At 44.7% G+C, this 24246-nt stretch overlaps 1 protein-coding gene across 10 annotated transcripts in view; it reads right to left on the reverse strand.

Moving 5' to 3' along the window:
- Window positions 1-24246, reverse strand: part of LOC116939898 (protein-methionine sulfoxide oxidase mical3a-like) — a 143109-nt gene that overhangs the window by 79051 nt on the left and 39812 nt on the right. For all 10 annotated transcript variants that reach the window (XM_076065306.1, XM_076065308.1, XM_076065307.1 and 7 more), the window contains 14 exons: window positions 18893-19100; window positions 14985-15101; window positions 14187-14288; window positions 13582-13737; window positions 9824-9924; window positions 8140-8397; window positions 7273-7388; window positions 7005-7131; window positions 5767-5857; window positions 4741-4888; window positions 3190-3386; window positions 1941-2056; window positions 1160-1228; window positions 385-546 (listed from right to left, as the gene is read on the reverse strand). In XM_076065306.1, the coding sequence (XP_075921421.1) occupies window positions 385-546; window positions 1160-1228; window positions 1941-2056; window positions 3190-3386; window positions 4741-4888; window positions 5767-5857; window positions 7005-7131; window positions 7273-7388; window positions 8140-8397; window positions 9824-9924; window positions 13582-13737; window positions 14187-14288; window positions 14985-15101; window positions 18893-19100 (1968 nt within the window). The remainder of the gene's footprint in view (window positions 1-384; window positions 547-1159; window positions 1229-1940; window positions 2057-3189; window positions 3387-4740; window positions 4889-5766; window positions 5858-7004; window positions 7132-7272; window positions 7389-8139; window positions 8398-9823; window positions 9925-13581; window positions 13738-14186; window positions 14289-14984; window positions 15102-18892; window positions 19101-24246) is intronic.

Consider the following 24246-nt stretch of genomic DNA (forward strand, 5'->3'; position numbering starts at 1 on the left):
AAATACAGAATTATAAAATCAGCCACCTTCTTATCAACATCTGAATGTCGCCATCTGAATGTTGCCATCTTACTGTGGCCATCAATTAGATAAGCCACAACTTAGTGGCAGAACAGCGATCCATCAAAAATACCAAAGCCATTCCATGCTTTAAAGTGGAACATCGAAAACAATTCACTGACGTATGAATGCGAGACATGGAGAGACAACAACATGTGACCTGGGGGGGGGGGGTGGGGGGTGTTGTAGAAATGAACATGCCAAAGCTATGCTCACAGGTGGGGGCACATTGGCCTTGCGCAAAATCACATCCAAGATAGAATCTAGCGCACCTCCAAGGTCCTCTCTTGTGCACGTGACCGACTCGTTCCATGTCTCACCCACCTGTCGCTTGAGGTTTGACTGCAGTGGAGCATTCTCCTCAAACTTGGCCAGGAGCTGGTTGGCCATGGACTTGACTTTGTTCTGATTTCCGGACACCGCGTCGGCACGTCTCTCTCCGTTGCCAATCCCCCACCGGTCCTCCCGCCTGGCCTGCATCTCCTCCTGTGAGAGTTCCCGCCAACCACAAGGAATCACGCACTTGGCAAGCGCCGATCAAACAGAACGAGCGACTCCACCCTGCCTGCTAGTGTGCTAGATTGCATTCGGTACTCCTGTGCCAGCTGAGATTGGTTCAAAGCTCCACAGCTGCTATCAACAGTTTTTTGCACTCGTGACCGATTGTTTTTCAGTGTTTTCATGTAGTTGTTCCTGTCTGTGCTGCCCGTGCTGCCTGGAACTTCCTTCCCCTGGGCCTCTGCACTGCCAATGCCCTCTCCCCTCTTAAGTGCAAACGCCAGACATACCTTTATTCCTCAACCTTTGACTAAACCTAACATCACACAGACATTCCCCTCCCATGTCCTCGCGCATGTTCTCATACTTTGAAGATTGTTAATTCAAATACTTCTTAGATGTATTTAATGACGTAAAGACATTCAGACTATTCATTCTGGCTTTCAAAACCAGGCACACAATGGAAATTAATCCAACCAAAATGGTCATGATTCAATGTCGACATATATCCAACATCTTGTAAGCCACCTCTCTTATAAACATCCATCGCGATAACTGTTCAACCAAAGGGCAATACATTTTTCCACCATCCTTGACACACCTCATCGGACGCCTTTTGTCCCGTTCTGCGTCGTTTGCCGAGCCCATCAACCTCCTTCTCCTTCTTGTCCTGTGAAACACGTCACAAGCGATGTTTGCGATGCAGGTTAATTTCTGACCTCTTGAGTAAACGCAAGCTCAGTGGTTAACAGAAGTGCCTGCGATAATTTATCTTTACGAATCTCACACATGCCAGGCAAGCAATTTGGTCCAAATTTATTCCAGAAAATGTACTTCCATGAACTTTGGACGTGCTCATGACTTTACCTTTCAATGTCAAACAAAATACGTTTTTTTATCTGCACAAGCAGTGTGTTAACTTTTAAAAAATGTGAGCCAAATGGCCACTTTCAATACTTTTTCCCTATATACACATATTCTGTTTTGTTTTTCAGTTGCGTCCCTTTTGTCCCAACATTAGAATTTATACAAAAACTACAATATAATAGATATCGGTCAAATTACATACATAATCCTACCTGCCACCTACTGTAAACCCTCGTTAACCGCTATTAATTGCCTTGTGCCACTGCACTTCCTCCGACAAAGCCGTCTGTAATTTTCCTTCTGGGCCATCCGAATGAAAGCCACCACTACTCCCCCTTTAATGTGCTGGCAGAGCACACAACTTTCACGGGCAGCCTTCACTCGCTCTCATTACCCGGATTCTTTAACAGGTGCTCTCAGATCCCCGGGCGTGCCTGAGCAGGATCTCTCTCTCACACGCCAGAGGGGGGGGGGGGGGCACGGGGGTACACAGGAGAGGGGGGCCGGCGAGTTACCCGTGGTGTGCGCTTGCGGGAGATTGTCTGGCCCAGCTTGCTCAGGAAGGAGATGGGAGACTTGGTGGAGAGCAGCGCCGCCGACCTGTCATCCTCACCCATGAGCTTGTTGTACTCTGGATGTGATGCGGGAGTGAGGGGGTCACATCGTAAGAATGTCACAACCACGTGTCGATCAGGGTCGTCTTCGTTTAATCATTACTAAGCTGGCGCTGGGGCTTACATCATTCTCGCTCTGCCGTTAAAGAGCAATCTTCCATCACGATTTTGGACGTGCACCACTCGTTTAGTTTTCGTTCAAGCCTTAAAACGTACATTTTTGCGAGGACATCTGGATGCGAGCCCTGTTTAAAAAAAGCGTGCGTGCTTGGCAGTGGTTGACTGGTGCCTGGGTATATTGGTATGGCTAGCTGAGTATAGTTTGCAATATTAGTGAAGGATATTAGAACAGTAATATGCCTTGGAGCAGAGTGGTATGAATGTGATTTAATTGCGCTACTAATTTTTACTACTTCACCAAAACCACGTTATTCTAATGGGATGAAAATTGTTTAAAACCAGCCATTGGCAACATTCTGACCTCAGTGACAATGTGTAAGAGACAATTTTTCAGACAATGACCCAACTTCAGAGGAACTGGAAGAGGATAATAACTCCCAATATGTAGTTGGAGACAGCATGTGGCTATGTGGTGCCATAAAAAGAATGTCAAATTAGAGAATCAGTTGATATGTAAATAGGCCTGCATGAGCAAAAATTAGGTAACAAACAGGCCCCAATCACATTTGCTGTATGCGCTTTTAAACCACATCCAACAGTATGCCATATATTATTTACTATTCTAGCACAATATTAACACTTTCAATTATATTTCACTACCACTTACCAATGAACCTGAAGGATCTTTGGCTCCTTGTTAACTAAACAATTAAAGATGACCCACAGTGCAGAGACTGCCGCCTCCAAAACCAAACAACGGACCATACCGCAAACAATTGCGTTCTACGGCCGCTCTTCGGCGGACTGGACAGCGTTAGTCGCGCTACTCCCGAAACCATCACATGGCTCACAAACTTAAACCTGGACGTATAATGTACACTGGCCATATGCTCAAAGAATAATAATAAAAAAAGCGCATTCACATGCACACACAGATGCTGCTGTAGGGACACTTAAGAGGGAGAGCACCATTCCATACTGTGACAGGGATGCGTTGGAAAAATAAATGTAAGTGGACTGTACCACGCACCAGCGGGCGGTAGCGTGTCACGGAACATCTCGTAGAACTGCGAGAGGTACATGACCATGCTGAGCTTGTCAGGGTCGGCCACACCCGCCACCTCCTGCCCCGTGATGATGGGGGAGATGCCGAACTCGCGCTCCGCCACGTCGAAAGCCAGCTGGTTGTTCCCAGCGACGTTGCGCTCATCCAGGGAGTCAAAGTCACTGCGGACGAACAGAGCACGCGGTTGCCTTCACACGCCCACTTCCACGGTTTGTGCCAAGGGTTTTTCTTAAGTAATCTTTTTTTTCTCCTCGAAGTCACTGCGAAGGATGAAATACAATGCCCGTTACATCCCGTTTCCCGATTCGTGGATGATATTTGTTTGTTCGATCTTTTCTCCCAAACTTTACTTCAACTGTGTTCTCAAATTCGTGCCGTGAGTTAATGTATCCATTTGGAATGCTCGTGAGCAGTGCACCAACCTGTGTGTTAAGAGAATGGCTCGTGGAATCAGAAATCACGAAACTGCTGCCAAGATGTCTTCATGTTACTTTGGGTTAAGTTACTTTTTATCAATTTATTTGTTATCGAAATGGAAACCCTAAGTGTAACACAATATTTCGATTTAAAGCTTTCGTGACTGCAAGGATTCATCTTCTTTAGTTCTTTCGGTAAAGTCACGCAGAATGAGAATAAAATAATAAATTAATAAAATAAAATAACACAATAATATTCTCACGACGTTTCGGCCACAACACAAGCGGCCTTCATCAGGTGAAGGGACGAGACTGTCTGGTAGGACAGCTTGTGTTGTGGCCGAAACGTCGTGAGAATATTATTGTGTTATTTTATTTTATCAATTTATTATTTTATTCTCATTCTACGTGACTTTACCGAAAGAACCAAATAAGATGTAACACAATATGTTTTTACGTAATCATTAGAGGACTGAGACCAACAAACTCAATATACATGAGAAACTGGTTTCATCAAGGCGTAGCTGACAGATTTGGAACCCTCCATTTCACAGGATGTGGCTCAGTGCTCAGAGCCCTAAACCAACCAACCACCTCTGCACAGTGTTTTATAATATATATATATCGATTTCATATTCCTCATCTTCATAATCCTCATCTTACTATCGTATTTAATAGTCACATCTGCTGTATAAAACTATCAGTACACAACATCCCCAATGCTGAGGTGAGAGCATTCTGGGTAACAGATAACAAAGAACTAACTTTCCATATCCATCATTTTGAGACACTTTCATTCATGAGTTTTGGGTATGTGGGAGGGAAATGGGAGCACTCGAACAAAACCCACCACCCATGCGAGAGAGATAATGCTTAGCAATACCATCTCCCTACTGTCCCACAGCTCAACCCTACAACACCTAGCAAGCCCTGGTGGTCACCCACCCAAGCAAACACCGACCCAGTTTCTGAAATCCATTAAATAAAATTATCACTGTAATGACCACACAAGCTAATTATATACATAGATAACATGCATATGGAAATACGATAAAAATTGACCGATGTTCATCGGTGCAGTGCCCGGGTGAGGCCTCACATGAGGTCGGGCCGGTAGCGGTGGATGATGGCGCAGAGGGCCAGGCCGCTCTTCCACGAGCCGGTGAAGTCGACGACGCGCACCCCGCGGTAGCCCTCGGTCTGCCGCTGGCACCAGCTGAGCAGCTTGCTGGAGCGCATGATCGAGTCTGCGGGGAACAATCAATGCGGACCGACGGGCCACACAGTCACCCTTGGTCTTGTTGACTAAAGCAGTCATCGATCGAGTCAAATGCTCTTAGTTATTAAATGGTGACATGACGGACGCGATTCGAACCCCCTAATATTATCAGGTCAGCCAATCAGAGCACTGATAATAGGGTTTTCCCCTTTTTTCTGGCAACAAAACAGGTGTTAAGATGTTAAAATACCAAACTGAAACCTTTTACAAGGAATCATGTCTGCATTAACCACAAAGCTTATGGTCAGAATGCAAAAAAAACACTGATAATATATGCATTGTCCTTGAAACTGATTGGTCCACACCAGAGACAGCTTTCTTTTGAGCCTCGTCTCAAACGGTGTTGGACCAGAAGGCGTCCTTATCGTAGTGCCTTAGTTTAGCTATTCTATTGTGTCTTAGCAGCTGAAGCTTGACATTAATTAAATATTTCACTCGGAGATACAGCCACCTCCATGAGTCAGATTGCTAACTTAGCAACCAGTGCAGAGGCACTTCTACAGAGTTTGAAGTTGTATTGATTTTCTTTGACACAACATTCGAAGAAATATAATGCTTGCTTCAAAAATTAAGCTCAGAGCATATCTTTCAATCGATAGATTTCCCTTGGCAGGGCAAATACATACATCGAGCACCACACTTAGGGTGGTATTGATGGAAACACTTTATTTTTCAAACGGGAACGACCGAATATTCCGTCACGTACTACCAGCTCATGCGATGTGGAACGCAAGAAAAGCTCGTTCACTCTAAATGAGCGTTCGACAAAACTCTTGCTTGACGATGGAGAACAGCAGCATCCTAAGGGAACTGTTTTCTTGCTCGATCGCCCGATCGCTCGCTCACCATGCCTCGTGAGCCGAGAATCGGCCCCCAGCGCACTTTCCACGTCCATAGCAGTCTCCCGCGCCTCGCCCGTGTCATACAGGTGCCGCACCTGGGGAAGGAAGGCACCGGTCTCTTAACACAAACCCTCACTTCTGTTTCACTCAGTGTGGCCTTTCAAAGCAAAACTTCCTGCACAGAACGGTAATCCCCGCAGATTATATTCTGACAACTGGAATGTGATTTAAAGCACTTTTTTTTTACTAAAACACAATCCCATCACACTTGAGGTTTATTCCCTTCAACAAGGATGCATTAACAAGCATCAATACCCAATACAAACAAAAGCAATTCACGACTGGATGAAGGTTTCCTCGCACCATGCGGGTAGTAGGGATACTTTGACCATACTTCACCACTCTGGTTAATGTAGGTTGGTGAAGGTGAGAAGTATAAAAGTAGGAGCATATAAGCAAAGAACAAAAATTGATTGGCTATTTTGTCCTCTTCTGTCAAGAGAACAATGCAGCCCCACAACAACCTATAATGCCTGTTATGCACGGTGACAGCCCATCCACGATCTATCTAGCCTCAACCGTTCTTACCATCTGATACCTGAAAAGAATGGGCTGCATTCCAGGTGATTTGGTTAGAGGTATGATATATGATGCAGTAATAGACGGGGCTTACATACAATATAGATACAATATGCACCTCAAGATCCTGTACAAAACAAAGACGTGTAAAGTGTGAACGAGAACATACGAAGTCGACAGTGTATACACATTGAGCGCCACACACCTTGGGAGGTATTGATGAAAACACTTTTGGCTTTGAAACAGTAACGGCTTAATAATCCGACACGTGGCTTGTATTGGGCTCATAACAATTGTCCACGCTGGCCACGTCACGTGCCACCAGCTCATGGGATGTAGAACAAAAGCAAAGCTCGTTCATTCTAAATGAGCATTCTACACTGCGCATGGGCTATGAGGATCACCAATGTTGCATTGCACTTCACGGATTTTGAATTCGAAATTCGGACCTGTTTAAACAAGTCTTTATCACGCCAACTGTACGTATATTCAATGCGCCGTGTGCAAAAATAAATGTGTGTTAACATGCATTTCCCACGCGACTCGTCGTGCGTCACGCTTAACAGAGGAAAACACATTCAGTAGACTGGTTTCACATACAGTGTTCTATATTTAATGTTTAAAGCGCTGCACATGTTAAGCAGAAAATTGCTATGCGTTTACCTGGCTGGCTCGCAGGAAGTTCAGGTTGACGTTGGGGTAGCGTGTGGTGGGATCGATGCTGTACTGGCTGAAGTTCTTGTTTATGTTCTCAGGCGTTGTTTGAGGCAAGAGGCGATAAATGCTTTCTCTGCACAGGGATAAACAAAGCCACCTTTTAATAACAATAACAGTAACATTTACAACGTGTAGGCACGGCACATCCAATCGTTACAAATGGGGAGAAAACATAAAAACGTGCGCGAGCACAGAGTTCGAGGCATCGTCATACCTTTCAGCTAAAACCTCCAGTGGTGGGGTGCCCTGGGCCCAACTTCGGATCATCCAGGCGGAATCGAATGCAGCAAGAAACCCTCGGGCACAGCCGGTGCCCATCGGCCAGAAAGGCTGGCAGCGCAACCACACAGGAGGGGCACGGTTGAATCACAGCCATGCAACGCGATCGTCGGATATAGAGCACGCACAGCGGTGAAATCCGCGCTAAATGCAGCAAACTCATGAAGAATTTGTATAGCACAACCACTCTGTGGGAGGTTGCTCATTCGACTTCGGTGCCCTCATTCTGGAACTCCCTTCCTCCACAGTCATCCATCAACTACCTGCCCTTGTTCAAGTCCAGGCTCAAAACCCCTCCCTTTTCCCTCTACCTATGATTGACTGCCTCCGGTCTCTCTGTAACATAAATTAGCCCACTATGTTTGTTTAGCAATCTGAAATGTGGTCGCATTTAGCCGCCATATAAATACATTGTACTGCACTGCAATTAAACGTGTGGGGCGGCGCTCAACTCGTTTACAATCTTCATCAGGTGGTGGAAATTCCCATGACAGCAGTGATTCCATTCAAATATTTGGACAACCACTTTTGATTTCCCACAAAGTAATTATTCACGTAGTAAGCTCAGCCAACTCAACATGGCTACTCAAATAAAACACAATGTCACTTAATTCGGCTTATTCCTGCAATGTGCAAAAAAATTTAATCTGTTGCACGCGATGTTCCCTTGTTGTGAATAACGGGGCTTATCCAAGCGGGTTTATAAATAACCTCGTAACAACATCATCATAATCATGATCTTCTCACGGAGGAACCGTTCTGTGCCACAAAGCGCCATGTGCCGGCTAGCCGAGCGTCTCACCTCCAGCAGGCTGTCACCGACGAGGGCGACGAGCAGCCGGTGGCCGTGACGCTCGCGCACGAGGGCCGCGTTCTCCGACGCGTACATGCACGTGAAGTCGAACATGGCAACATCGGGCTGCCCGTAGTGGTTGATGGCAAAGTCGAGCGAGGGCAGCTGGTGGTTGGTGGAGAAGTCGGCGGCGCCGCGCGCGTACTCCTGCAGCGCCTCCTGGTCGACGTTCTCCCGGGACAGCAGCATCTCCGTGTCGGGGTAGTCCTGCAGCGGACGCCGACACACACACAGAGGGCACGCGTCAGGGGACTCGGGCGGCTCCTCTTCTGTTGGACGTCTGCCCTCACGCTTGGGATTTTTTATTTATTTTTACACAAGATCTGATTCATGCCCAAGGCCAAATTTCCCTTATCCAGGAGGCTCTGCGCCCAGTTCCATCGGATCTCGCAAGCTAAGCAGTGTTGAGCCTGGATAGCGCTTGGATGGCTACATTGTGGATTGGAGAGTGCATCAAAATTAATTTGTTGTATTGTACTTCTATGCTCCTATGTATACATTCCTGATCTGCACAAATCTACACAAACCAGAGTGGTGAATGATAAGTCAAATAAAAAATCCACACAGCCTTGGGAGGTTTTCATCCAACAGTGGATCGATCGATGCTAACGCATGTATTTATCTGCGGGTGAGTGCGTGGATATCTGCAATAATTTTAGCCGATAGCCAAGGATGATAGAATCTGCCAACAGTGCCCTATACATGAGATAATTAACTGTGAACAGAATCAGAATCTTTAATTACACTGCAGGAATCCGATGAGCTATTTGCTCTTTTTCACGGATGTCCAGTATGGGCGGGTCAGCAAGTAAGTGATATTAGCTGCTGGCTTATGCTGTTTTGGGCTTCGGAGTGCTCGACATAAATCACATACATTTTCTAAAACAACAGTCTTGTCCACCACACCTTTCGCCAATATGCCTGGGTTAGAGAAAGCCTCAAGCACAGCAAAGCAAGATGCATCTCAGCCAGCAGGGAGCTTTGGGGCTTTGCCTTTCCGCGCAGAAGGCATGGGCCGCAGCCCTTTGGAGGTGCAGCGGTGGCGAGATATAAACTACCCCACTTGATATACAGGAGGTCGTGGGTTCGAGCCCGAACCTGACGCCTGCTGTATATTTGGAGTTTGCCTCTTCTCTCTCCCCGTGGTCGCGTGGAATTTTCTCCGGGCCCTGCAGTTTTTCCCTACACATTTAGAATAAACATGCCTTTAGAGTATTTGGCTGCTATATATTTCCACATAAGCCACTTCATTGAGCTATCACTTGTGGCTAGATCGCTTCTGAAAAAGAGCTATATAGCTCAGTGGGCCGTACCTGGTAAAATAAAAAGCTTTAAAATAGTTTAGTTTAGGAGACCATGTCCTGCAACCAAGAATCGTGCCATCGCAGAGGGCCCTACATTCCACAGTGGAGCACTAGACATCAGGCAGCCTTTGATATGTTTTAAATTGATTACAATTGCCGACTGTATTAAAACTCTGTTGCAATTCCATTACTAATGGAGTCGGAACAAAACATAACGATAATGGAACCCCTTGTACAAGGAGAGCCTCACACTATGGCAAGGAATGGCCTCTGATGATAACTTAACAGACCCGCTTCTGGAATCTTTCAAGAGGGAGAGGAGACCCCACCTGTAAGATGACTCCCTTCTCCAGGAGGCTCTGCTTCTTGGCCGTCATGACAAAGTAGTGCGTGTCATCCTTATAGTACACAATGTTCTCCAAGTCAATACCTGGAAGGACAAGATCACGCAAATACAAATAAAGAGATGTCAGACAAAGTTAAAAGTCCAGAGTTGAAAAATGATGTATTTTTAGTTTTTCAGTATTATGAATACTACTAAAATCTGTGACATTGCAAGACAGTGAGAGATGGTGATGACTTGGGGAGGCCTTCATCCAGCAATGGAGAAATCTTGTTTTATGATGTTTGAAAGTTTTAGTAGACACAGCTTTGAGGACAACCGTTTTTATCTTTCGATGGAAAAAAAGAAGACATGCAAGGAAGCTGAGCATCTGAGAGGACTCATGTGGCATGAAAAGTGGGAGACGAGCCATCCTGTTTAGAGCTGCATCCCCCCCAGAGTGCCCAGCACATCTGACAGGCAGCGCAACTTGTTTTATTTGAAACAACCTCGTTGATGTCATGTTTACTCGACACGCCTTCAAACACGCTGTCGCTGCAATGCCACAACTGCAATGTCACACGCGAGCCAAGTTCCTCTGCACACACCCGGGAGCCACACCCGACTACCGCGCGATGGTGCACTCCTAAAAAAATACAACATCTAGTCAATTAGCTAGCCAACTCCCTCAACTGTGCGCACGGGCACAGCGTGAGCTCGTGCCCGAGAGATGTCGAGTCAATTTGTGCAACGACCACCGCTGACTCTGCGGGGCCAAAAGTAGACAGGCGCGACCCCACGTGTCCTCGTTCCACGCCGCGGCAAGCCAAGAGCTGCGAGCACGACTCACCGCCTCCCCCGTACTACCTCCTGGGGGCAGCCTGAACCAACGCAGTCGCCCTTAAATCCACATGTTCGCCAGCCGGTTTGTGTTGAGGTTCCATTACGCGAAAATGTATTGTGTGGCAGTTGTGTTGCGCCATACCAAGGCGCTGTAGGTCGCTTTACCTGACACCACGCTCACGGGCCGACAGGGGGTTGCCGAGAGAGAGAACGAGGTGTGCAGGGGTTGACCGAAGGTAACCCCCCCCCCCTGAGTGGCCCGTGACTAGAGGATGAGACCCCAGACCCCCAAGGGCTGGGGGCTGGGGGGGATAGGGGCCATCGGCCGATTTTAAGACCCTTTAAGATTTAAGACCCTTTAAGACCTTTCCAGAACCTCCCAGACATTTCTGGAAGGTTCTGGAGAAGGTGTGAGAAGGGGAGGGGGTAAGCCCGACCTGGGGATAAAAGCCGGCCCTCTGAACGGGTCCGGCAGTGTTCGCCAACTCAAGCCTGAAGACGTCCCGGACTGGTGGTGGGACCAGCACCCCGGGACCCTCAACCGAGGCTCTTGTCAGGTTGTAGCGGACCGGTGGTGGGACCAGCACCCTGGGACCCTCAACCGAGGCTCTTGTCAGAGCCGGGTTGTAGCGGTACGGTGGTGGGACCCGTACCCTGGCTGGGTCGGGTCGGTCTAGCAAGGGACCTGTGTGGAGCGTAGCCCGGGATGTGTAGGACACACTAGAAGGGAGGCTGTACCACCCTTAGGCAATCGGGTTGAAGGGGCCGTACCCCTTCGTGTTACAGTTGGTGTTCGCCGAGAATGTTGTAATAAACGCATTGCCTCCAGACGACGTCTCCGTGGAGTTAGTTATACATGCAACAGTTGCATTATTTATTAAATAAATATTGCCGGCCGGTGTGGGCATATAAATAAGGCAAGGGAAATAGAAATGAAGAATTGCCCAAGCAAGTAAGCAGCATCACCATAAAAATGCTGACCTCAGCAAACTTAAATAATGGTCAGCAGTAAAATCAGAATACATCATAAATAAACAGTTGCATGATTAATGAAAAAAATAATGCCAGCCGGTGTGGGCATATAAATAAGGCAAGGGGAATAGAAATGAAGAATTGCCCAAGCAAGTAAGCAGCCTCACCATAAAAATGCTGACCTCAGCAACCTTAAATAATGGTCAGCAGTAAAATCAGAATACATCATAAATAAATGTTGATATCTACCCAGCTATGGCTGCTGCCCATAAATACTCTGGCTTTAATGAAAACAAATGTTATTGGTCTGGGACAAATGAGATCATCTATGCCAAGCTGCATGATGAATCTACTGTACCGGTTTCAAGTGGTGAAAATGAACACAGCACAGGAGCATACCTCCCATATCTTGTTTACAGGAATACAATATATAGCATCTGGATCAAAACAAGTTCTCTCATTTTGATTTAAAGCTTTCGTGACTACAGAGATTCATATTCTTGGTTCTTTCGGTAAAGTCACGTAGAAGGGAAACAACAGAATATGTTCTCTGATATTTCAATCAAGGCAAGGAATATTGTTCTTTTTCATTACCACATTTTTTCGTCCACCAAAAAAGCTTTATTATCTCGGGCATTTGTCTATTAATATAAAAACATCCCCGTCCCTGTATTAATATAAAAACTAGATTAGAAGCATTCGTGACTGCAGGAATTTATCTTTGGTTCTTTCGGTAAAGTCACGTAGAAAATAAAATAACATAATAATAGAATACGACGTTTCGATTGCAACAAGCAAACATCATCAGGTAAGAATGAATTATAATACAGACAGGGAAACAACATGGGCAGACACACACAAAGACACACCGAGCGAGACACACACCAAGACAAACAGAAGGACAACGACTCTGTGCCGAGGCCTTAAATAGAGAGAGGGGGGAGGGGACTGGGCCAGCGGATAAACGAGGGGACAAGGAGGGAGCAGTGTGGAATTCCGGACCACAGTGGCCGGAGGAGAGACAATGGTTTAGAGCAAGAAATTGAAAGCTTGAGAAAGCAAATTTAGTAAAATTAAGAAGTGTAATGCAATGCAACACAGAGGGTCGGTTAACACACAGTTAACGCATAGCCTGGTTGATTAACGTTCTTCCAAAAATTGCAAAATTTCTCCTTGCTTGTCTCGTTCCACACATTTTTACAAACTATTTAAAGATTATAATTAAAGATTATGCCGGTTTTATGAAAGAACACAGTTAATTAAAACCTCTAATTCCAATACATAATTAATTAATAATATACACCCCCATTTTGCATGACACTGAGCTATGTATTCTAACAACGATATTTTATTACACAATGCATCTCATAAAATTACAATGTCATTACCTTTACAGGCCAAATCCTCAAATCCCTTTCCATGTACACTTCCAGATCAGTGATATTGGCCAGGTATTCCGACGCACATTCGCGAGCCAGGGAGCCAAAATAAAACACAAGATGCAGGCCAAGCTGCAACGAGAGCCTGCCGTGTGAAACCTCACCACTAGGTGAGAAACCTCACCACTAGGCGAGGTTTCACAAACCATCATGCGAATTCCGGTTATCCTTGCAGTGGATTTTGGCTCAAAATCGAACAAAGACGGTGACTCCATCGCACGCTTTCAGATGCGCTTCTGCAGCCATCTAGAATGCTCTTACTTCCGATATTACGAAGCCACTGGAGCTATGCACTTTTAAATCTAGGTTGAAAACCAATTTCTTGAGAACTGACCCTTGGTATTTTGTTAGTTGTCCTTCCCCCAAACCTATTAGCACGGTTGCTACATACAGTGCCAAAATAAGTTCAACGTACATACATACAGATGAACACAAATCAATCAGCAGGCCCGCTCGGGGAGTTCCATTCCACGCCGGTCTGCTGGCGCTAGACTCCATGGGACACACGTACCCTTGGAGGCCCTGAGGTCAGTGAAGAACTTCGGTTTGAAGATGAAGGCGACGCCGCTGAGCTCCTCTACCTTCGCCTCGGCTGTCGTGTTGCGGTTGATGAAGTTTGCCGTGATGGCGATTGCCAGCTTCCCCCGGAACTCCTTCCTCCGGAAGCCTGCGCCGAAACAGAGCGTCACGTCAAGGGAAGGACAGGGCACAGTCTGAGGCATCGACAACTGAGGTGAACCTGCAAAACGCATTGGATTCCGAAACTTAGCATGGACGCTCATTGAAAAATCAAAGGGCGACCGCAGAATCAAAGGATGCCAGGTGTGTGCATGTTTGTGTACAAAATGATGGAAGAGCAGCTGCTGCAAGACCAAAATGCCTGGATGCCCTTCCATTGCTATACACAATAAAGGAAATTGTTATCTATGCTTTATTAGAGCATCACCTAAGTGAGCTCAACCTAAAAATGTCTGCCAGATGATGTATTGTAAATTCCAGCGCTGGATAGACAAGAGTGGCCTAGTGCGTCGAATGCCAACCTTATCATTACCAGCCATAGTCGGCTCTTACAAAACTGGTCTCACAAGTAGAATTGTAACATTTTAGTGTTCCCACCTTGCAACGTATTGCGATGTCCGTCAGCCCCGATGATGACGTCAAACTCGTACTCAGCGACGGGATGTGTGTTGGGAACGACCTCTGCCCTCCATCCGATCCCTGCAAGGCAGTTGGCAGGGGGCGGTATTAGGTGAGGTGCAGCAAAAGGATCCGTAACGTTTGTGCGCCAGCTAAGCATCCACATCAAGAGTAAACGTTTCTGGAAGCAAAGCCAACCAGGTGTGATGCAATTCCATTACTCACTCGTGCACCGAAAAATAAATACAGATTTTCTCAATACACCAATGGTTGAAAGCCTCCCCACGCTATGCACCAAGCTGGTCAGTGCGGCTTGGTCAAGGGAGGGAGGGGGGGGTGTGGTGTTGTGTGGCAGGGCAGGGCTGGACTGGTGTTGATATCACTTGCTACCGATGTCAGCTGGGCATGAATCAGAATCACCCTTTATTTAGACTGGAGGAATCCGATGAGCTGTTCCAGCTCTTTTAAAAAAGATTTCCAGTAGGGGGAAGATCAAAGTTACAACAACAAACAATACAAAAACACTATAGGATTGCAAAGTATTGGAAAGGTAAGCAAATCACAAATAAACCCAATTTTTATTTTACCAGATAAAGAAGACCCACGAAGCTATTAGCTTCTTCTTCAAGACACTAACCACTGGACTACTGCTCCATGGCCTCATTCACCAGAGTTGAAAAAAAAAGATTCTGGCGAATAGGAATTGTCAAAAATCTGTCCGAATCGGGCTAAGCTGGCTGATGTGTGTGTGTGAACGGTTGGTAAAGGCAGGCGTACGATCATTCTCCTGGTCCTCAGGTGGCTCCATAATGCCCTTGAACTCCACATTGACGTGAATTTCCACACCCAGGAGGAGGGAAACTTTCAGCAGGATGAGCTGCAGCTGGCGGATGCCTGAGCAGCACAAGAAGACAAGCAACATGCACGCAGCACGATACGGTCAACACGAGTTACAGAAACACACAAAACCTTCCGAGGACCTTTTAACACATCTCACAGAAAAATAGTTGATTATGATTGTTATTTATTTCAAATTTTAGGTGTTATTTCAGCTTAGTTAGTTTAAGTTTTGTTGTTGTTTAGATTTGTGTTATTTATGCATTTGTTTCACCTGTATGTATTTAATATCAAGCATACAATTGATGCCAGGACCACCTTTGTGAATGAGACTGTATCTCATGCTGTCTTCAGGTGGTTGTGTTCCATCTCCTGATAAGATAACAATTTACTAGTACTGCCACTTTTCTACGTGTACCATGTATCGCATTCTGAAGGTGGTTTATGTCTAATCAATTTTGTTGCACATTACTGAGACGACACGAGATCATTAATGTTTGGCACCACCATAAACCACGAAGAGTGAGTCTTGTTATAATGCGGAACAAGAGTAGGTAGTGCGATCAGTGTCAGGGAAACTTGTTGATCAACACTCCCATTTTTACTTTTACTTTGGTCAGCTGTTCCCAAGCTGGATAACATTCATGATAAGCTGATCTTGGTGCCAAGCGAAAGCGTGAATAAGAACGGAAGATGTAACAAGATCAGCCGATGCCAAATTGACCATAATTCGTTGATGCATTCGCGAGGGATTAATCAACCTTCACAATCATATTTGTGTGCAAACAGGGCCCTGTTTTGCAATTCATGACACCGCAAGCACCTACATCGCCATTTCGACAAAGTATTCCCAATCACAACCCCAAGTATGTATCTGACACATACTTACACTTCAGTATAAAGGTCATTTGGTTTAACCACCCACGCATCATGCCCTAAGAGTCAAAATTTCACAATGAAGTAACTATGACATCACCACTAGCTTGGTTGCAATAAATGCCACATGGACACAGAGTCCAAGTGACCAAGTGTGCAATGCAAATGAAAATAAACCGATGACTAAACATAGCCATGAAGCACATTTGCTAGGTCCGGCCAATGGCCTGTTACAATAGTACACGAAATGTTCTGCAAGTTATCATCAGTAATCAAATTCGTGCATTCTAGGCATTGGGTGGCCCTATTCATCGATCCTTTTATTTCTTCAAGAGGTGGCATGAGCAGGCTCAAAATAAAACGTAGTCGTGGTAGGCCTCCTGCGTCGAATGAAGTCACGTTGACGGTTATGCAGATAATGCTCATGAATTCACAATAAACTTTCATCATCAGTGCAATAACTGGGCTTTGTGAGAGAAGCTGCTGTCTCTGCCACAGGTCCACGGGGTCTTGTGCCGTGCCCTGCCCTTTGCCTCACGATCTCTGCCCTCTCGGAAATGGATTTGCCCTTGTCAGTTTGCAAGCATTCATGTGTCAGACGACCAGTGTCCTTTATTTGGAGAATATTATCCGAACCGTGGTTACTTCTATACATCAATGACCATATTTAGCAAGCCTTTGCGAAAACACATGGCAATTACAGAAGTAAATAATGCCAATACCAATTGTGTAAGGTTGCACAAATTAAGTTATTATAATTTAATTATTATGCTCACGATACATGCAGCAAATAGAGTGTGGAAGGATGTTGTATTTTCAATTTGTAATGGTTGTATGTGATGGGTTAATGTTATCGCTATTGCCACGAGATGCCTCTACATTCCTCACAATAGATCATAAAGGGCGGGTTCAATCATTACAGGCCTAACGTGTATTATGTAAATCAATATTATATTGATGCAGGTTAAAAGTTAAATCGAAAATTCGAAATAGCAAGAATAATAAACACTGCCACTTGCACCTCAATGCACCATCAGAGTAGAGTGAAAGAAAATCTTACGCCATTAACTCGAATGTGCAACAAGGCTTGGTATGGATAGTTTTCAATACCAATGCGAATTTCACATGGAGCTCAAAGAATACATGAGTTTGTAAATTAGCGCATTCTGGTTCGTCTCGGTAGAGGCGAAGGCAGATTTGCGAGCCGTGCATGTACGCAACATCTGAATTTCCAATGCGCCATTTTGGCTGCACGACAGTGCACCACTGTTCCTGCTCAACGGTCGCACCGCCAAGGAGGTTAAAATGCAGCGCAACACAAATCAACACGCGTTTCCCAAGAAGACCGACGAATACCTCTCCCTTCAGTAACAATCGCTCCGCAGCAGGGCTCAACTACAACGGCTGCACACTCGGCCCATTCATTGGTTGCAAATGTCCAACTTTATATACAAATCGGTTCAAACACCACCGCATAGGCATAATTTACAGTCATCCCTTGGACTTGTGACCATGGCAGACAGCCGCAGCTGGTGGAATGCTGAAAAGCTAATTTCTACGCTTCGCTATCACCCGACCAATGTCCCAAGATGCCTCAGAAATTTGCAGCGCAAGCACAGACATCCGTGTCACAAATTCCAGCAGAAAACTTGGCGTGAAAAATCAAGGGATTCTGTGCGAGGCTATTTTTTTTGTACTTGGGAGAAACATTTTCTGCCACACTATCATTGCACATGACTCTTGGCATCATTTTGGAATTTGCCTAGTGGCAAATCATAGATTTACGGGTGAAAACACAACAATGTAATTTAATAAACGCGGTCCTCCAGCTGACAGTGCTACACAAATTATTGCAGTAGATGCGAGCTTTTGTCACAAAAGCTCACACACCAGGCACAAATACACACCAAATCATGTGCCAATATGAAAGTGATTGTAAAGAAAATATAGAAAAGCACTCAACTGATTGATGGCCTAGAATTACTCATTGTGATCATCAAGTAATCACCATGTCAGAATCATTATTATTGTGTGGTTACAGAAAGACAGAGTAAACATTTGCGAATACAACTCGCTGGAAAAGATTTGTTGCATTTAAGACCGAGGGGCTCTCTAAGGAGGCTTGGAGGAACATATTTAACACAATAGATTTGTTTCTTTGCACACTGGCCTCCAGGGAAAAATGAGTATGGTTTTGCAGACAATTATAAAAGTGCACTACGCTTCCACTCTGCCTTCAATAACAGTAAACCAGGCAAACCTCAGCACTGCAGATGGTGGTCAGCTAGCCGAAATGGGCCATCACCATCATACTTGACTCCTTGCTTAAGGAATCATAATGAATCATAATTGTCAGTTGAACAGCATTTTGATATTCAAGGCATTTATAGACAGACATGAGACAATATAATCATCGGGTTAGTTTGTCTCGAATGATCATCAGTTTCACTAAAAAATCAGGCAGACAATCTCGTGAGCAGGGGCACTAATTTAAATACCATAATGCCACAATAATGTAATTTATTTTTCAATGGGTTAGTAGTCTCGAATGGTCATCAGTTTCACTAAAAAATCAGGCGGACAATCTAGTGAGCAGGGGCACTAATTTAAATGCCGTAATGCTACAATAATGTCATTTATTTTTCCGAGAGCGTCCCATGGGGACAAAATTAATGTTTTACCGGAGGGTCTTGGTGTTCAGTCATTTCCTTTTAAGGAATTATTTTTACGTGTAGGAGGAAACCGGAGTGCTCAGAAAACACACATTTGACAGGACAGCACTCAGAGCTGCACAGTCAGGAACCCATTTGAGGTGCTGTTATAAACCCGCGCATAAACGCCCAAACCTGCCGGGCTGTGATAAGTGAGAACAAACTCAGATAAATCCTGAGAAGTCTCCCAAGGTTACAACCTTCCTATCATCACGTGGAGTTAAAAGTAGCGTGTTGGGTCGCACGCAGTGTGCCACTTACTGATGTGATCGATGGCACCGGCGCAAAATTTGCCGTGGAACTTCTTGGCGCCGAGAGCCTTGAGGTCGTGGATGGTGTAGGGCCACAGATGCAGCACGTTGTTGCGGGAGAAGGCATCTCGCTTCTCAACGACCACCACCTTGGCCCCCAGCAAGGCCAGCTCGATGGCCGAGCGCAGGCCACAAGGCCCAGCGCCGATTATCAGACACTACGGGTAGGGGAGGGTGACAAGGGGCAACAGCACGCGCAGTCATCAATCCACAGGGCATTAAGTATAATGCTTGCTCAGACCTCGGCCTTATGGGATTATATATTACCCATGACGTCAGATTAATAGGCAGTGTCTTTTATTTACCATGCATTACAAATGCACACCACTGGCATCTCGGGCGTGGCCCATTCTACGTTGCCCAATATTGGTCCAATGTCACAAAGCTATCTGGGATGTTAAATGCAGGCTGTGTTTAGATGCGCGCTTTGTGCATTATGGAAACGGTGTGTTTCTACACTTGGTGTGCATAGTCTATCGATGTAAATGCAAGGGGTTGATCACTCCGTTGCACGCAAAAGCATGCACGATTTATTCACAGGGGGTAGCGGAGTGGTTAGCGCACTGCACTTTGAAAACAAGCAAATCGAGTTAGCGTCCCGTGCATGACTAACAATGCCAAGTGGTATCTGACCCAGTAATACTCCCTGACCTCTCCCCCCACAACAACACCCCCCCCTCCCCCTTCTTTATCAAACAGACTATTAACAAACGGCGGGAAAATATTTATTACATGGTGTATTTCATTATACACCTTATATCTCCACGGTTGTGAGAAAAACAAAAATTCAATATTCCTAAAGGGAATTTCTAAAGGGAATTTTGCACAATTTTGTTAGAAGTATGTCCAGGGGTAGAAATATGTTTTTGAATGTGCATGCCAGCTCTTTCCTTGTCAACTTGAGGTCATTTAGAATTAATCATTTCCTTGTGCACACAAACGTTTACACTCGATACCGAAAAGTGAACAACGCAGTACACATGGCTAAGAATGCAGCAAAAGAAGTTCAACATACATACATGGGTTGCTTCATCCACCCGGTTATTGAATTATTTTACCGTCACAATTAAACTCAATAATATTTTTTTCTAACATTGCAATAAACATTTGCGCCTCTAGTGGTTGATTGACTTAGACAAAATATACAAATTGAAAAACATTGACTGCAATTATCACAAGGCTTCTGAAGTCATATATTTATTTTAAAAAATATCTAATTTACTTCGTAAAATTCATGATGGAAAATAAAAAATATATATTAATTATGGAGTGTTAAGTTGCACGTGATATGCAACATTGCAAACTAAAAGGCAGAAGTTATTATCTTGACATTATCGCTGTCAGAGCAAAATAGTACTTATTTATATTAAGATTCAATCCCACACTAAAATCATTCTTTCAACAAAATGCATTCCCCTAATTTGGTTTAATCAGTACACGAACAGCATTACGTACAGCCCCAGACTTAAAAAAAACCCTCCAGTTACCAGTGTCACAGTTATATTCAAAAACAATAAATGACTGCACTGTGCTTTGGTTTTCGATAAATATTATTCATACTTCTTAAGTAAGCATTCAGAAAAATACACATCTGTGTGCTGGTGGATGAGAGAGAGAGAAAAACACACACACACAAGGTCAACAGAAAAGGCGCCTGGTAAAATTGAGGACACGGAGCAGGCTTCCGACTCCAAGCCAGCACGGAAGGTTCCGAGTGTTTTCAGGTGGCCGCAGACCCCCCTAGATGCAGTGAAAGGATTCATTTTCTGCTATTTCCAGGTCACTCATCTCCTCCGTAATACAACTGCTCTCAATATAAAAGCATTTGCCGTGCATCACCTCTTGCGTGTGTACTATTGTCAATCCAATGTCATACGGGTCCGCAGGGGGTAATGCGACCATCCTACGCACTTGCTGGTCAGTGCGGGTTGATAAAAGCGGGGAGGCATAGATGTATAGAAGTACGGTACGACAATTTATTTTGCTGCTCCGATCCTCTGCTGACCACTTCGTAGCAAGCCTGTAGCAAGCCTGCAGCAACCTATCTCGTCTTAGGGAGCATAGTGATAATCCGTCCAAGCAGAATCCAGGGTCAAGCATGCTTAGCCTAAAAAAAATTGTCTTATCTGTGAAATGAAAACACCCAGATGACTGGGGTTTCCCTGTGATCTGATCTAACAGGAGTTGACGGTAATATGGCACGGGTAAGAGCTTCACTGTAAAAGAGAACAAACATGGTGTCTCCATTGAGCACAGCTGCAATCGGGCATAATTTGCAATGCGTAAACATCCAGTGCATTCCTCTAATGACATTCAATTAACTTAATGGAGCTATTCGCCGGGAAAAAAAAAACCGCAATTGGCAAAAAAAAATGCATGCATCTACAGTACCTAAATAGCGTGAACGACGCAAAAGTACCGCTTTCATCTGCAAGCCTCAGCTACTGTAACGGCGAATGAAGGGAAAAAAAAAAATCTATGTTTACACCATGTGCTGTTCAATCAAATATGGGCAAAATGTTAGCACCAATCGGCCAACCGGACACCGAAGAGGTGGAAGGGTTTTTTAGGTGTGGGTATTATTATTTTATTTTACACTGCTTTCATATATTTTTTTCTTTTTTCAAGTAAACCTGTATCCATGGGAGGAAAAGGTCAGCAGATGTTGCATGCCGCATGGCGTGCCACGCAAGCCTGGCGCCAACTTGGCCATGGTAGGACGTGACGTCTGTTTTCCAGAGACTATCTCGGCGGTCGGACCGATGGAACCTTGCCAGAGATGGGTTTAACAGGAAACAGCAGCCTCCAATGATACCTGCCAAAGTCCCCCATAAGTTGTGTAAGTAAAATAAATCAGCAATTACCTAATACTTTTAGGAAAATGTAACAATTCACGCAGCGCTGCCGAATAAAATCACGAGTGCGCAAAAAATGAGCACATGTGAAGGCAGCGTTTTTTTAAGCGCCAACTGTTACTTCAGCGCCATTGGTGATTACACCGTATTCTATTGGTGCGTCGTAAAACAGAACCAAATTCAGATTCAGATGTGGAAGGAGTTAGCGGTGTCACAGGTAGGCGGGGAAAGCACTATTTCAACTGTACCATGTAACATCTATCAGTCCAGGCAATCATGTCCACAAACCGTACAGATTATTAGATGTTGCTGAAGCAAATGGATGTGGGGTTTTGCTGGAACATGCACATGCGCACAATGGAATAGAAAATTACATTTCTAATCGAAATTTAATATACAATTTCAAAATGCTGCACAACTAAGAACTTCCCAGGCATCAGCCACCATATTGGGGTTTTGCAAAGTACTGTGGATAGAATAATTACATTACCCTAAAAAATAAATCTGAATTTGGTTGATTCATATCAGGTTACAATTCTGGTAAAAAAAAAACAATCCTTCCAATGGCTGAAAATGATGGTTTCAGTCGAACCATGGTGTTGTTTAATTATGAAAACCATATTGCACACACGGTGACCTCCATTTCAATCACGAAAACCTTTGGCGTTAAAATGTAACTACGGTAAAAAAAATGAATGCAGCATTTATTAAAATATTTAGAAAATAGCAAAATAAAAATTGGGTTTTATGGCTGCTATTAATAAAACAAAAATCTGCACTGCTGTGATTAATAATGTTGTGAGCGTCCCACTGGTGTGGTGATGAGAACACGGATTAAGCCGAACCAACGAGGGAGCAGTGCACCCAGTAGACAAAGGGCTCATCGCAGCATGAGAATTTAAGGTTTGGCAGCCGGTCCTCAATGCCCCACACACACCACCCACACAAAAAAGCAGTGCCTGTAAATACTGCTCAATGAGTAAACGAGACCAGGGCTATGCTTTATTGTCAGCGGTTAGTATTTATACACCGTAACCAGTGGAAAGTAGTCAGCCAGAGCTTAGTCCAATGCTTCACCCGGCTACGCAAGAGGAAAAAAACATTTTTCGATTAGTATTGAGATACGACCGTGCATTAATGAGGAATGCCATCAGCTTACAACTCAGGCGCGTTCCAACTGTAAATGCGTCGGTTCATCAAAATTATCCACTTTTACTCTCTCGAGTTTCACTGCTCAAGCAATACAGTTTTGAACATCGTGACATGGAAAGCATATTGAATGAGCACTTAAAAATTACAGAAAACACATGGGAAGATATATGACGAATATATCAATGTAAAGGTTGCCTGGTGTGGTGGTGAAAGCCGATAGTCGAGCGATTTGTAGTTGGTGTTGGTGAATCATGCTGAGATAGTGTGTAAAAGACACCCATCCCAAAAGAGGCAGTGAGCTGTCTGTATGAGGCAGGAGAGCAAGGAGGTTATAAACCTATTTGCGTGATGTTTGTCCGTGACGTTATCCCTTGGGTACGTGTGGGTTTTCTCCAAGCACTCTCCGTTTTTTGTTTCCCACATTCAAAAACACTCAGTTTAACACGAAGGCTTTCGCGACCAATCTCATCCATAATACAGTTTTTTTTGTTTAGATCGCGTAAATAAAAAGTGTCGTTAAACCCGCCACCACCCGACACAGCCAACTAGTAAGGGTTGTCACATAAACAGAACGTGCCAATTCATCACTAGTACAGCACACCGGTGTGTTGGAGAGCCAAGCCACAACATTTACAATGAGTACGACGTTTCGCCAGTAATGACAACTAGCATTATCAGGCGGGCAGCCAGGTTCAATAAGCAAATGGCTTGATTTCCCAAAGCAAGATTCTCCTCAAATCTTGACATTGTAATAATTGCACACTGTACATACACTTCCTTTCCCCCTGTAATGCACATTTTTCACCGTTTTGTACAGGAACTGAAGGTGATGTTGCGACGTTATTTGCAGCCATGCAAATCTTTGCATACGCTACTCTTCAATGCTGGCCAGACGTATTATATAAGAGGTGCGAGTACCCACACTTGACCCCACCACACGCAGCCTGCCGATCGACTAGCTGTGGTGTTACCCATTTACACTGCTGGGTGGACAGACGTGGTGGGGGAGAGGGGGGGGATTTAAAAAGATCTGCCCCATTGTTTAACTACTGTGATAGGAGACGCATTATAAATCCAAAGTACGGTATATTGTTTAGACAAAGCTTGTAACAGCCAACGACATAAGCTCACAATACATTTTTTTTTTAAATATTAAGCTTCAATAATATTGCACGAGTAAACAAAACGCGTGAAACCAAACGTTTAAGCCAAGGCTCAAGGCATTTCAACGTTCACGTGACAAAATATCGTCGGTGCCACCGAGTCCAGGAGGCGCCTGTGGAGACAGAAAGCCATC

This window comes from Petromyzon marinus, chromosome 7 (assembly GCF_048934315.1).
Source record: "Petromyzon marinus isolate PM22_M1 ecotype Great Lakes invasive population chromosome 7, UKy_Petmar_22M1.pri1.0, whole genome shotgun sequence".
Lineage (NCBI taxonomy): Eukaryota > Metazoa > Chordata > Hyperoartia > Petromyzontiformes > Petromyzontidae > Petromyzon > Petromyzon marinus.